The sequence below is a fragment of the Liolophura sinensis genome, chromosome 3 (genome assembly GCF_032854445.1).
Source record: "Liolophura sinensis isolate JHLJ2023 chromosome 3, CUHK_Ljap_v2, whole genome shotgun sequence".
NCBI lineage: Eukaryota > Metazoa > Mollusca > Polyplacophora > Chitonida > Chitonidae > Liolophura > Liolophura sinensis.
In genome coordinates this window covers 15,375,638-15,392,352 of record NC_088297.1, presented here as the reverse complement: position 1 = coordinate 15,392,352, position 16,715 = coordinate 15,375,638, and the positions used below count along the sequence as shown (strand labels likewise).

The window sequence follows — 16,715 nt, the reverse complement described above, 5'->3', positions numbered from 1 at the left end:
GATAGATTTATCTTAGCATATATAGCATATATGCAAAATGGAATTATTGAGTACGGTACGTGAACAGTTTATGCTTCTAAATTTGGAGGTTTTCTGGCAACCATCAGTTTACTGGGCGATTCACAAAATAGTTTATCGTTGGCAAATAGAAGTATTTTTAATACATGAGGTGGGAAATTTACTCTTCACCTTCAATTTTTGGATTGATTCCGAAAAGAAAAGTTACACTGGTAAATTTAAAAACACTGCACAAGGTTAAAAGAAAAAAACAAAGGTGCATGTATTACAGAGAAATTTAAATAACACAAATACTGAACACCAGATCTATGGACTATACCTTAACTGCTATATTATGCTGCTTATATGCTATTCTACATGCACTGCTTGCACTGGACTCACATACAGCGTTTCTGTTTTTTTTAATTGTATGACACTGATTACATTTATGAGTGACAGAAACCAGAGTTCTCAAAATAAAGCACCTACAATCATCTTGATCCAGACTGAAAACTGTTACGTGTAAGAATTACGTGTACAAGCAACGAGTGCGGATTTGAACCTGCGACCTATACCACTTAATACCGGGCTGAACACTGCACTGGCAGTCCAGGTATACATATATTATACATGACAAAACAGGTCAGCAAGAAGTGAGATTAGGAAGAAAAAAAAAAAAAGAAAAGACAAAAAAAATGTCCATTTCATCTGCACAGTAAGAACCACAAAATAAATAGGTAATTCACTTTAGTACTTGCTGGAAAAAGACCTTTTCACCGTCAGCGGCATGATGTCACAGCTCTGCAAACTTCACAATGATCGTCACACAGGTAAACTTTACAGGTAACACTAATGTCAAGGGCTTGATACATGCACGAGCGCAGGTAGGGCATCATTGACTCCACAGGTCAAACATGTACAGATGGAGTTTGGACGAGGGGTCAAAGGGCAGATAACTGAGGTATGGGGTATTGTCTGTCTATTGCACATGTCAAAACTTGTGTTATAACCAAGTGGGAGAACCAAGTATTCTGGTAGGAATGTATCAGGTCAAAGTATATCTTCTAACTTCCTGTTTAAAAGAATAGATACCTATAAATAGTTTAAAGAGGTTGTTTTAAACTGTATATTTCCTCATCAATATGAACATATGTCTGTGTGTGTAGGCGTCTCATTTTATGTACACAGGACTCGTACACGGTCTGTGTGTACGTGTGTGTAGGTGTCTCATTCTGTGTACACGTACATGTAATATAGCACACGTACACGGTCTGTGTGTATGTGTCTCATTCTGTATACACATACATGTAACATAGCAACATACCTGACAACTGAGTTTTTATTCACGAAAATCACACCTGTATGTATTATTATATCATGTTTTCGTCTCGTATTACTAGGAAATACATATAAGTGGAAACTTCCCAAATACAGTGAAAAATACAGAAAATATTCTCCTGGGGGGCTTCTAGTGCTGCTTCACTGAGACGCCTTACCGAAGGCAAGTAAGCCGCCCCGTCTGAGCCATTATACTGATACAGGTCAACCAGTCCTTGCACTATCCCCTTCATGCTGAACTTCCTCTTTTTAAGGTCTTAGGTGTGACCCGACCCAGGATTCACCCTGGATCTAACGCCCCCCCCCCCCCCCCCCCTCCCGAAGCGGATGCTCTACCAGCTGTGCTATCAGGGCTGGTATATATATACAAGCGGATGTCTCAGGCCATAGCAGTATTAAACATACTGTCGTGGATTTACATACACATACCTATTTCAACCTCTCTATTATGTTTCAAACGTGTGACAGTGTGGGAGTGTGAGGGCGCGTCTGAAATTCCACAGCCCGTGTACAGTTACAGAGATTGTGTTAGAAAATCAAATGATATTATCTCTCTTCAAATGTAGATACATGTACACCATAATACTGTACAGGTATACATACATCTACCAGATGCCCTATCAATATACATGTTCAGGCGAAGCCGGAAATCCTAGCGCCTCAATATTAAAGGAGAAGAAAACTTTAAAAAATGACACTATAGGCTGAAAAGAACATATTTTTTTCTATCTGGTGCCTGCTGCATAATTTTGCGATTTTTCCTCATCATACATGTAAAGCCTGAATACGGCAAAGCTGGCATAAATCGCTGAGTTTTTAGCCATACAGCATAAGGCATAGCCTGCAATCAGTCTAAACAACATACAAGTAAATGAAATAAACCCATGTTTCAAAGCAATATGATTGGCATTTCAGCATACACTAACCTGTCAAATTGTAAGCTTGGAACAAGAATTGATTGACTGACTGATTGATTTATTTGATTTGTGCTTTATGCCGTACTCAAGAATATTTTTCACTTATAAGACGGCAGCCAGCAGTATGGCGGGAGGAAACCAGGCACAGCCCGGGAGAAACCCATGACCATCCGCAGGTTGCTGGCAGACCTTCCCACAGGAACAAGAATTGATTTTGATTTGTGCTTTATGCCGTACTCAAGAATATTTTTCACTTATAAGACGGCAGCCAGCAGTATGGCGGGAGGAAACCAGGCACAGCCCTGGAGAAACCCATGACCATCCGCAGGTTGCTGTCAGACCTTCCCACAGGAACAAGAATTGAAGACCTCATTTCACAATGACTCTTTCCATACAGTACATGACGTACGTATGCTGGAGTGCCACAAGGACACCTTCTCATTCCAGTTGGTTTAATCTGATACTTATTTTTTACATGTTTTCATAACTAAAGTGCAAGGGTATTAAAATTTACACGTACATGCATACAAACAGTTCGTCTAATGTTTCACGTAAACTGACCCTAAATACAAGATTTTTGTAAAATAAATTTTGTATTTAAATACAAAGTACCTTGGAAATGAAATTACAATTATTACTTGTATATTGATTGGTGTTTTATGCCATATTCAAGAATATGTCACTTACACCACAACAGCCAGCATGACGGTTGGGCGAAAAACGAGCATATCTACAAGTTGTAGGAAGACCATAGAAGGTAGAACCGGAGAGGAAGCCATCATGACCTGGACTTGAACTCATAGCGAACTCACCGGTGAGAGGCTCCTGGGTCACTGTGCTGTGCAAGCACACTAACCACTCAGCCAGTGAGGCCTCTACATGAATACACCAGCATGAATACACTTGTACCTATATAGGAGACATTTAACAGTAATGTATATCTACATGTTTTTATATCTGTGGCCTTGCTTTCCTCGAGACAACCTGTGAGACAGAGAGAGATTCACAAGCCTGTATGGCCTGCTCAACCTTCTGACCTCAAATAGACATCCATAAATAGATCACTGTGCCACCTATCCCCTGATAAGTAAAGGCCACACCTGGGAAGCTAGAAGCATAAGGCTACAAGCCACACTTAATTGTGCATGAGGAAATCCTGGTATGAGGTCAGCATTCCCCTACATAGAGTGAATGCATTATAAATAATGCAAGTGTAATATTTGTTTCCTTATTTATTTCAGTGGTGTATTACATCGTACACAAGAATATTTCAGCAGTACGGCGACGGACACCACTGGCACGGTTATGGTGGGAGGAAATAGCAAGTATACAAGGTGACAGCTATTAAAAAAAAAAAAAAAAAAAAAAAAAAAACATGTTTGCGATGTTACCTGTGAAATCAGCAAATCTAGAAGGGTAACACAGCCTGACTGATACGCCAGATGACATGTACCTCAGCAGGACTTACTTGTATGTGGCTATAATATATTTAGTCTCGGACTTACACATATTTCTTCAAATAAAACAAGACAGAAATAGCCCAATCCACAAATATAATTTTTTACAATCGCCATACTCACGAGGTACTTCATTTATACGATGGTGGCCAGCACTATAATAGGACAAAACCGGGCAATGCCCTGCGGATATGCCTGTTATTCCCAAGTTCTTGCCACACCTTCCCAGGTACAACAGGAGACAAAGCCAGCATGAGTTCAACTTCAACTCAAAACAACTGCACTGGTGGGAGGCCCATGAGTTAATGTTTCACACTAGCACATGAAAAACTCTGCCATGCGTGGGGGGGGGGGGCTACGCATGTTCATGATTCATAAAGTACTTAAATGGGCCTTATATTTCAGCTTGCCAGTCAGATATGTCAACCAAGCACTGTAGTTTGCACTGATCACAAAACTACAGAAACATCGTTGACTGGATGGACAAGTACATTTTGGTAGCAACTGTAACTGTATGGTTAATCAGATGCGATGTTGCAGCATAGTTATACATCTCTTCATTATTGCCCTTGAGCTCACATGAGCTACAGATCTTGGGTAATGTTGTATGTTTGGTAATATGGCCAGGGTTGGTGTCCATCCGCTATAGGTATAGCCTTTGTCACTAATCATTATTGTTTTGTTGTTGCAGCAGGCCAGTCCCTGGTTACTGTTTATTACATAGTATCACCATTCTCTACCGCTGCAGGGGTGGGGAAATAAAGCAGCCATTATAATAACAAAAGTTTTAAATGCAAAACTTGACTGATGCACAGGTGAAAAATCTTTTTCCATGCAGTGCTAGTTCACATGAATGTGTTTCATAGCAGTGCTAAAATTACACTTTCAGAAATCATGCAATACCATAGGACAATGCCAAAAATAGCACAGCATCGCATTCAATACCATACCAATGTCACTCTGACTGCTGTCTGACGCATTGTGTTGCTGGATATGTACACTGTTCTGTGTACACATTAGAAACGATCTTCAATAAAAATGACAATAACTTAAGACATTGTCAAGACTAGGTTGATGCTTCTGATTAGTGAATAAGCCCATTCTCGGACGTTCACTCTGACAAACTGGTTCCTCAATGAACCGATGTCACTTTACCATGTGACAGCAAACCCAATTTTAAAATCCCCATTATGATTAATTTTTAATCAAGAGATAATTTTGAGACCTGCAATGCATTATCTTACCATAATGTGAAGGAGTTTTTAGGAAAAGGGTTCTGTTACGTGGTAGAGTGCTGTCAATTCACTAAAGATAGCATCTTCAGCTCATAATGGACTTCTGAGAAGGGGGTCAGCAACTAATTAACAAAGGACAGAGAATAAAATACAACTACAACTTGTAGCACACTTACGTTTACATACCTGTGTCTGCAAACGTAAAACAACGAACAACTCTGCTTGATCACTGCATCAAAACAAGTCTGAAGTACTGTGTCATCGCAAGCAGACGATGTGCAAGCACGATACTCACACAATATAGAACCTCAACTGCAGACGATGTACAAACAAGATGATTTCCACGTGTACACCAAACGGGGGAATCCTAAGCGCACTAAGGGGGTGGGGGAGTTATGAGATACGCAAACCTATGACGTCATTGATTTGGTAAATGAAAACAGGAAGTGTTGATTTCACGAACATATCAACAGAATAAACATCAAAAGACTGGGGGGAAAACTTACCGCAAAGCGTTTATTCCCAGTCGTTCAAGAGCCCTTTCTTTCAAAGACGGCTTCCTTTCCATGTCCGACATTCTTGCATTGTGTTTAAGGGATCAATGTGGCTAGGAATTTGGCAAACTATGAGAACCAGCCCGTGCTTGACAATCGGCTATTATTTGGGAGCACTTCGATTTCGAAACGAGGGTCAAATTTCCACATGCCTGGCGCACAACTGATATGGTTATATTCCATTCCCTGCACTGTATCAAAACAATACAGATGCAGTTCCACGCTGTGGCGCTTTCTCTTTCAAAATGTGCCCCAATGAGTGTTTTTTACGGGGGAAACACTTGTCGTCCTGCCTTTTAGTCTTGCAGACTTGATTCCACTGTGCGCGGTTGTAGCCATTTTCCTGTCAATAACACATCACTTGTTTCCGTTTGCTGGCGAAACACCTCAAGGGGAGATAATTCCCGACAAACATCTGTGCCATCAAAAATATCATATTTACCCCCCTTTAATTTATATCACCCTACAATTCCCAAACATAAGCATAGTTTTTGCAATTTCATGTCAGATATTAATAAAAACGCTCTCTTACCTTTTGGATTTTCTCGACCATACTCCTCGCAGTGGTGAAAATCGCCATCTTGTCTGCCGTTTGGTTACTTTTAGTCTGTAATACAAGCGAATTATTCGGGAAATTCACAAATACAATGTGTATTAGCCTATGTTGAAAAAATATAGATAACAGCGTCTTCGTTTATCGGTGGAAATTGTAGCAGTTCTATCCATTCAGGTGAAGAAATAGTTATCCATAAGCGATATTTTACAGACTTAGTCACAAATGTACATTCTAAATTCCTGTGGACGAAGAAGTGAAAAATCAGCGCAAAATTTCTGAATTTACATAGGTGTAGGCGTACCCATGTGTCTGTTTTAGATATTCGTTAATGATCATGGCTTTACGTCACATCGCCTATATCAAGCAAGGCGACGTGTTACATATATTTAGACAAGGAAATCTTGTTTTAAAATCTCGTTCTTTCATACTTTTGTAGGTGACATAACCAACACATAAACCCCTCAAGTAGATGTAGTTAAAAGCACGCAGACCTACCCGAAAAAAAAATAATACCGGTAATAATCTGTTAATTTTACTGGACGTTCTGTTGCCTGAGTAAAGCTGGAATATATTATAACATAATATATTAGTATACAATATACTATGATGGCAACATAATACGCCGTTATTCTAATACAGTGTTGGTTTTCCAGCAACCTGCGGATGGTCGTGGGTTTCCCCCGGGCGCTGATCGGTTTCCTCCCACCATAATGCTGGCCGCCGTCGTATAAGTGAAATATTCTTGAGTACGGCGTAAAACACCAATCAAATAAATAAATACATAAATAAATAATACAGTATTTATGTTGAATTAAGTATTGAACATTCTAAGTATTCTGAATTTTGAATACAGATTATTCTGCTTCAGTCATCCATTCTACCATCCCCCAGATGATGATTTTGATTGCTTGTTTATTTATTTGATTGATGTTTTACGCCGTACTCAAGAATATTTCACCTATATACGACGGCGGCCAGCAATATGGTGGGAGGAAATCGGACAGAACCCTGGGAAACACACGACCATCAGCAGGTTGCTGGCAGACCTTTCCACGTAGGACCGTTTTTGATTGTTGTAATAAACGCCATTTGACCACACCCAAGAGTTGATCACTGATATTTTGCGCGTGTTTGAAACAGGAGGTGCCGGGCTAATCCTTTGGCAAGTTGCAGACGGACTGTCCCATGTAGGCCTATGTGACCTTCATATGTGGAAGGCAGGTGGACATTACATTACGCACTCGGCCACACGAGCGTCAGAGCGGGGCGATTTAGTATACCGTTCAGGCACAGTGAGTGTTATAGCCTACAACACTACAACAGTACAAGAAAACCTAGATTTAATAACATTTATTATGCGTGGTGCAGGTATTGGATATGTCAAAAATTTATTTGCAACGGTGTGATTTTTTTTAGCAAAATTTGTGAAATATGAGACAGCTATTTACACATGTTGAACGAGCATAGGCTAGGTGTGATAAACGTTAGTGAACATTCAACTTTCCTATTTCATTTACCTTTCCTGTTAAATGTCAGTGAAGATGACTGTGTCAAACTTGTACACGGGAGGTAAAGATAACCAAAGACTGAATAGGACTATATTTAACTATGTTCAAGTACAGTATTTCATAATAATTTAGCAAAAATTTACAACGTATTTAAATTGTATTTATAATATTTTAACTATCCGATAACCGCACATTTCAAAACTATATCATTAGTAGTACATCAAAGGAAATGTATATTTCAAATATTACACTGTATTTCATATGTACTTTGTAGATTTGTGAATGTAACCATTTCATTTGCAAATGTTTACCATACAGTGGTAACTACTTGACAAAGAATATTTATATTTACCAAGAAAAGAATACCAGGCTGAAGAAATTCACGAAATACTGAAATAAACATGCATGTACCGACAAATACCCAGTAGGCTGTATAGTGTACCCGATACGTTTGCGTTTGGGGAAATGTCTAACCCAAATCTTGATTACTACAATAAAGGCATCGTACAGTGTCCCAGCTGGCTTTAGGCTCTGATATGATCCGCCATACATGTAGATATAGATATAATTTTGACACATATGAGGTAGACAAATATTTAAGACATTTAGATTACCAGTACCAAAAAAAAAAAGTAAAGCTTAGGTAAAATTCTCACCTGTTTGGAATAAAAACGTGGATAATTATTATTAGATACTCTGCCATTCAATGAGAAAAAAGTCAGAATTTATGTCGGTATGTATGTATATGTATGTATGTTTGGGCTTTTACGTCGTACTCAACAAATTTTCAGTCATATGATGACGGGGAGTCATTAGTGGTGTTTACATAGATACTGTGAGTTCCTGTGGCAGGGCGAGTTCATACCGCCAAAATGCTGCCGCCACTGAAGTATCATACCGAAGACACCAGGCATGACACCCACCATGTCACATTATACTGACACCGTGTCATATTAGACACTCTTCTATTCAATGAGAAAAAAGTCAGAATTTATGTCGGTATGTATGTATTTGTATGTATGTTTGAGGTTTTACGTCGTACTCAACAAATTTTCAGTCATATGATGATGGGGAGTCATTAGTGGTGTCTACATGGATACTGTGTGTTCTTGTGGCAGGGCGAGTTCATACCGCCAAAATGCTGCCGCCACTGAAGTATCATGGCGAAGACACCAGGCATGACATCCACCATGTCACATTATACTGACACCGTGCCAACCAGTTATCTAGCCTCTCAGCACTTGACAAATGGCAACAAGTACCATTTTTAAAGTCTTTGGTAGGATATGACTGAGGCTTGATTCCTGGTCTCCGGACTTCGAGGCGGACGCTCTATTTGGTCAGTTCATATTAGTTATAAAAGAGATAAACCACGGGATCGCATTCAGCCTTGAAATGACTTTCTTAAAATGAGTTTTAATCAGTTTACACATAATGTGTATTTACCTTGCTTTTTCCTGGACGGAAAACTTGTCCGGCATAGCTCCGGCCATTGCGGTGACCTTTGAAGTCCCCGCTGATTTTTAACCGGTAAAGTCCTTTGTGTCTAAACAGTCCCAAACTTGACTCCTGAATTAATCTGTATGTAGTCTACTAACATGGCGTATGTGTACTGATGTTAAATCTGTCATAATGTAGGCCCCTACATACCATGTATCACGTTACACTGGCCCTTCAATGAATTTTAACTGGTGTGTCACGACACAGGTAGATCTAAGTGATCAGCACACCTGTAAGTAGACGTGATGTAGGTTTCAGTCAAGTATACGTAGATGTGGACAGGCGAGCAGGCGTGCTTAAGGATCACATCTTATCTCACAACACGTTTATCAGATGACCGGGCGAACGAGGTCCCACAATTAACTCTACGCTATACATCTATACTAAAAAACCTTATCTGTTAAAACGACAGAATATATATGCTATCTGAGAGATAGAAGACTAAATTTTTTAACAACTGCAAACTGTACTCAGTCAATCAAAATCACTGTGGATTTGAAATTTCCATGAAATTCCAAAAAGGAGAATGAATATTTTAAAATTATACTTCTTATTAAATTAAGGCGCAGCCAACGCGTGGGTCGATTCGACGAAGCTAGTTTTGGATTTGAGTCAAACTTTAAAATATGATTTTAGAGCTTATTTTTGATCCCTGGAACTTAAAATTTTCAACACCTCATCAATGTTATCAGAAGGCAAACCGTGTCAGAATTTTAACTTCCATTACTGAAAACTAAACACTGTGACAAAGTTTAAATTTTGACTTACAGGATTAGTGTTCAGATTCATCATTTATTTATAATTAGCTAACTCTGTACATAATGTTTAACTGAGTGTAAAAAAATATTGAAAAAGGGTATATTAATCTCAATAATACGGCACTTAAAGTGGCTAAATAATGTGGCTGGTTTTATGCATTTTTTTCCGTCAACACTCGGTATTCTCCGCACAATTACGCTATAGAAGTCCAACCTTTGTGAGCTGTCAGAGCTTCGCCCTTTAGTTCAGTGTTAAAGGAAAGCTACAAGCGTGACAACAAGCATATCGAAAATCTGAAAACTCGGAATCTGAATTCTGGATAGAGATGTCAGTGTAAAAAATCGGAACTTCAACATCGTCTTCTGTAAGTTCAAATTGGCATGGCCGTATATTTGCTTCTGAGTAGCTACAATCCATCTCAAGAATGACATCATTTTGGTACTATATCTTAGGCCAGCAGGACTTGGGTTGGCCATCTATGACGTCACCCGCTGAGCCGACTGGAGATCGGCTAGGGCAATAAATCTATAGTTTTTGGTGGATTTAAAGTCATTATTATTTTTCTCAGAAGCCCTCCCGGAAGTACACTGTTTAAACAGGTTATAATCTTTATACATTAAATAAGGCCAGTAACTAAATATGGACACTGGCTTATCCTTTAACTCTGCAATATCTTTGTTGAATTGGTCCCAGGACACGAGGTGAGAGAAAAAATCATGTCTTACATGAAAAGTGTGGACATTGTGACACTTTCGTCAGGCAGTGATTATCTAAAGGTGTAGAAAACATAAAAAAATTCATAAGTTCAGATGAAAGAATGCGAAAAATTATTTGTAAATGTGGTCTCCAATATATTTTTCAATTGTTCTTGAAAGACAAAAAAACATAATTGTTGAATAGTGTGTATTTAGGAACATCTCTTGGTATATATTGTATTTGCATGATAAGTGTCATGTTTGGTGTCTTTGGCATGATACTTCAGTGACGGCTGCACTTTGGCGGCATGGACTCACCCTACCACAAGAAGACACAGTCTACGTACACACACCTAATGAGTCGTCTTTGGCATATCACTGAAAAATTATTAAGAATACGACGTAAAACCCATACATTATACCCATACAGTATACATTTAAGTATCCCAGCACAAAGACAAAAGTCCAGGGACACCAAGGGAGGGGGGGGGGGTCATGTATCTCAGCACAAAGACAAAAGTTCAGCAACATCTAGGGAGGAGGAGGCCGTGTATCTCAGCATAAAAACAAAAGTCTAGGGACATCTAGGGAGGAGGAGGCCGTGTATCTCAGCATAAAAACAAAAACCCGGGGACATCTAGTGAGGAAGAGACCATGTATCTCAGCATAAAAACAAAAGTTCAGTAACATCTAGGGAGGAGGAGGCTATGTATCTCAGCATAGAGACAAAAGTCCGGGGATATCTAGGGAGGAGGAACCCATGTATCTCAGCATAAAAACAAAAGTCTAGGGACGTCTAGGGAAGCGGAGGGCCGTGTATCTCAGCACCACGACAAAAGTCTAGGGGCATCTAGGGAGGAGGAGGCCGTGTATCTCAGCACAAAGATAAAAGTTCAGTAACATCTAGGAGGAGGAGGCCATGTATCTCAACACAAAGACAAAAGTCTGGCGGTGTCTAGGGAGGGGGAGCATGTATTTCAGCACAAAGACAAAAGTTCAGCAACATCTAGGGAGGAGGAGGTCATGTATCTCAACACAAAGACAAAAGTCTGGGGGTGTCTAGGGAGGGGGGAGCATGTATCTCAACACAGACAAAAGTCCGGGGACGTCTAGGCAGGAGGGTGTCATGTATCTCAGCACAAAGACAAAAGTTCAGCAACATCTAGGGAGGAGGAGGCCATGTATCTCAATACAAAGACAAAAGTCTGGGGGTGCTAGGGAGGGGGGGGGGGCATGTATCTCAACACAGACAAAAGTCCGGGGAATACTAGGGAGGAGGGGGTCATGTATCTCAACACAAAGACAAAAGTCCGGGGACATCTAGGTAGGAGGAGCCCATGTATCTTCGCACAAAGACAAAAGTCTGGGGGTGTCTAGGGAGGGGGGAGCATGTATCTCAACACAAAGACAAAAGTCCGGGGACGTCTAGGGAGGAGGGGGTCATGTATCTCAGCATAAAAACAAAAGTCTAGGGACATCTCGGGAGGAGGAGGCCATGTATCTCAGCATAAAGACAAAAGTCCGGTGATATCTAGGGAGAAGGGGGTCGAGTATTCCAGCACAAATACAAAAGTCCGAGGACATATAGGGAGGGGGAGGCCATGTATCTCAACACAAAGACAAAATTCGGGGGGGGGGGGGCATCTAGGGAAGAAAGGGTCAGGTATTCTAGCACGTAATGTGTTGATCACCTAATTTTCCATCAAGTTCCATGAAGGTACACGTGAAAGCGGTCGTAAAGTTTGCTTCCACGAGACTTTTCGTGGGAAATTTATTTAGTATTTTTCTTTGTATTTTGTGTCTCTGATTGTGTTTTGTATTGTTGTTGTTTTTTTGTTTTGTAGTTTTGTTTGAACTCAAAGATTAATCTGTTAATTTTAACAAAGTCGAGTGATGTCTGAGTGATGTACAGAATGTATTCTGTTATTACAACAAAATATTCGGTCATATTCAACATAGTATCCTGTTAATCTAATAGAATCTTTATGTTGAAGTAATAGAACATGTGTGTTATATTTACCAGAATTATCTGCTGCAATAACAGAGTAGATTCTAGCGTGACTCAGACAACAGATTTTATGTGAAATTTAACATATTACTTTTTTGAGAATGTTTCTTGTGTATTTTCAACAGCCTATCTTTCATGCAACCAGCTGGAGTGAAAGTTCGAATTGAAAATATGGCGGACGTTGTTAGGAAGTTCTTGCAACGATTTGAAAGTTTAAACGGTTGGATTAGTGTGAAAAGATTGTCTACCGATGGAGGATTTAGGGTATACAGCTCGGATGAAAGAGAATCAGTGTATACCAAATATAAGGAATTGTTGGAGTTATAACTGTGATTGAAATTTAACGCGTGGATTCTTACGTACGCTCTTCCTCCAGAGCGTATTAATCCACTGGCGGTTGTGTTCAGAGGACCTATGGCCACGGCTCTCTGCCTGAGGGGAGTGCCGTAAGTGGTACAGCATAGCAGCGAATTCTCAAAATCCTTTCCCTGATTATTTATACGCCACATTCCGTGCTTGTGTACTGGGAATAGATAAATTTTGTACCTCTATATTCCCGCCATTCTTATATTTCTGTAAAGATTCAGCCATATGTATAAAATTAATGATGGAAAAAATTAATTCAAATCAGTCAAATCATTATAAATACTACAATTGTACAACTACACTGTTGACCATAAAGTTGGAATAAAATATTTTAGCCACAATCCCAGAAGTTTAATATTATTTTTCGCCTCAAAAATAATATAAGCCGAAACGAATTGATGCATAATCTCTCTCTACTACGTGTACAAAAATGTTTTATTCTATGCTAATATGAGAATCACATAAGAGGCTCTGATGGTAGTGATAAAAAGCCCTGTGCCTGGTGCTTCTCCAGTGATCTTCATTCAGAGAGAGGTCAAATTACCTCGCGCATAACGGAATTCTCGCTTTCGCATGGAACAAAAAGTAGTGTAGCGGGGATTCCGGCTATGCCTCGTGCTACTCCAATGCCAATACGCCGGAGAGTGATTGCCCTCCATCAAGAAGGCTACAAAACAGTCCGATGTTGCCGATTTTGTAGGCATATCGCAAAGTACAGTCAGCAAAATCATCAGACGTCATCGAGACGTGGGTCATTTGCGGCCACGTCAAACTCCAGGACGACCACGACTGACTACGAGACGAGATGACCGCCGACTGCTCAATCTCTCTCGCACAAACCGGAAAATGTCTGCGAACCATCTTCGCCGTTTGTGGCGGAGGCATTACGGAATCAATGTTTCCCGAACAACGGTGAATCGCAGATTACTTCAGCATGGTTATCGAGCAAGACGTATGACCAAATGTCCCCGGCTAACCGCCCAACATAAAGTCCGAAGGCTTCGCTGGGCTAGGGAGCACAGACAATTGCAGTTAGGGCATTGGCGACATGTGCTCTTCACGGATGAGAGTCGCTTCTTCCTGAAACCTGTGAACGGAAGGCAAAGGGTTCGTCGTTTGCGAGGAGAAAGCCTTCGAGATAACTGTGTGCAGGAAAACAATCAAGGGGGTGGCGGTTCAGTAATAGCTTGGGCCGGTATTCACTATGGTGGAAAAACGCCGTTCGTGGTGCCCGACGAAAACGTCAACGCCGTCGTGTACATTGATATCCTTGAAAACCATTGCCTTCCATACGCACGAAGGGTTTATGAAGACAATTTTCGTTTGCAAGACGATAACCCTACACCACACAGGGCCGCTGCAACACGCGAATTTCTTCGGGCACAAGGGGTGGAGCAGTTACCTTGGCCATCGCGTTCCCCTGATATGAACCCAATAGAACATGCCTGGGACAAGTTAGGGCGAGCCATCAACGCACGTGACAATATTGCTGAAAATCTGCAAGGACTGGCATAGGCTCTGATCAATGAGTGGAACGTTCTGCCCATTGAATTCATTAACAATCTGGTCGACAGCATGCAACGACGTCTTGACGCATTGATTCGTGTCAGGGGTGGTCATACGAGATATTAATGACTGTTTCTCTTACAAACTGTATTGTCTGTAACTTATAATACGAAGGGAACAAATACGTTTATGTTTGTGATATGGAGACATTGAAGTAAAGCCTTCAATCCTTTCGACTTGAAATGCCAGTTTTTGTTTTTACGCCGTTCTACAGCCTATAATCGATCCATTAAAGATTACAATAGGCTGATATGTGTAGAAAAGACCAACATTTGGTGTTATGCTGATATCTACGCCATAATCAAGCATTCAATACCGCGTACAATCAGAACAACTCCGAATTTAGTCGTCGAATTAATTTATTCCAACTTTATGGTCAACAGTGTACATACTCTGTGCTTCAGGCACTAAGACATTTAATTAGGGCTATATACATAGGTGTTAAAGTATTCATTATGAATTGTGACTTCAATTTCCAACAGATTTTCACATTTTAAGACAATAGTCCATGACCTATGGCAGTGAAAAAAACAGAGTGGTCGGTAATTACAGCTCACGCTCTTCATGATGCTAACAGTGGACACACTCGGTAATTGGTGCTGTGAACTGTGATTACCGACCACTCTGATGGTCGGTAATTACCGACCAGGCTGCCATAGCGTCTGGATTACGCCAGAAAATGTGAAAATTTGGTGGAAACTGAAGCCACAGTAAATAATGAAAACTTACCCAAAGTGTTAACAATATAAAAACAATATAAAATTGCTTAGTGCGGTTATATTCTTATTCAGTATGATTCTCAATATGTATTTCTCGCCCACATAAGTTAATTACCGGTATAAAGCTCAGTTATATAAAATGAAAAAACCAATCAATCGCGACAACAGCAAACAACAGACAAAATTATCACCCTTGACAGCGGTAAAACTTGACATCAACAAATAATCTCCAGCCCTTATAAACAACATAATCACTCGTTGCTGTTGAACACATACGTGCTTGTCAGTGGCATCTAATATTCCTAAAAACTAAGCTTGCAGATTTAAAGCTTGCTGGTATCTTATCAATTTGAAGCTGCAAATAGAGCTTTATTTTTTAAATATGTCCCAGCAGAGATTGCGGCTGATAAACAATTTCTTCAGGAAGCTGCTTTAAACTTCTCCGTGTTAGCAAAACTATTCTCAGCATTAAGTAAAACCTCCATCACACTATGCAACAAATTCTTGTGTTGACCACCGGCTTTTTACAGCAATGTCCTGTTTCCTGATAAGAGAAAAATGTCAGGAATCTTTGAATAAAAGTACAAGACATTGAGACAGAGTCCTAATTTATTTAGAGTGACAAAATGAATTAGCCTATCCTGCGTCAGTCATGAAATCAGCCCGGGGGTAACGCAGAGAGGAAGCCAGCATGAGCTGGACTTGAACTCACAGCGACTGCATTGGTGAGAGACTTCAGGGTCATTACGTTACGCTAGTGCGCTAACCAACTGAGCCACAGAGGCCCCTTATGTATGTTTGAATGTGACTTTCTATACCTGTGGATTCATTCCCAGCCTTAGACAGGAATTTGTACATTTCAAAGTTCTAACAGTTCGTCGAGACTCGATGGCAGCGAATGACCAATGCCTCTCCTGGAGCGGTATGCGGAACCTTGGGTTCGCTTACGTCGACTTGTCTTAAACCAGAACGACATGCACATCTGTATGGCACACGTGGAAAGGTCAGACGGTGTTTTAACCGGGCACTCTGGTTTCCCTCCATTGCATACAACTGACCACCATTGTGTAAGTGAACGGGGAAATGAGTTTTGTCGTTGTGTGTAGATTACATAGACCTGGAAAATGCGTGAGTTCATTCTTTCTCTGTAGATTACTGAGAGCATGAATCTAGCTGAGTTTAGTTTTTGTCTTTAGACTGCAGTAACACAAGAGAGGAGCTTATTTATTTACATATTTATTGATTTGATTGGTGTTTTACGCCGTACTCTAGAATATTCCAGCATTATGGTGAGAGGAAACCGGGCAGAGCCAGAGGGGAAACACACATTTCCTGGCAGACCTTCCCAGGGTCGGCGGGAGAGGAAGCCAGCAATGAGCTGGACTTGAACTCACAGCGACCGTATTGGTGGGGGGCTCCTGGATCATTGGGCTGCGCTGGTGTGGTAAGCCCCATAGTGACGGTGGCCTAGAGAGGAGTTTACTAATTGTCCGAAAATTGTATACATGTGGGTATAACATGATGGCTTTATTTAACAGTT

The 16,715-nt window shown here is 40.4% G+C and overlaps 1 protein-coding gene across 1 annotated transcript in view; it reads right to left on the bottom strand.

The window, feature by feature from the left end:
* Positions 1-5,830, bottom strand: part of LOC135464215 (oxidation resistance protein 1-like) — a 74,064-nt gene extending 68,234 nt beyond the window's left edge. Inside the window, 1 exon segment of the mRNA XM_064741719.1 lies at positions 5,451-5,830. Coding sequence (XP_064597789.1) covers positions 5,451-5,521 — 71 coding nt within the window. The 5' untranslated portion in view covers positions 5,522-5,830.
* Positions 5,831-16,715: the final 10,885 nt, after the last annotated feature.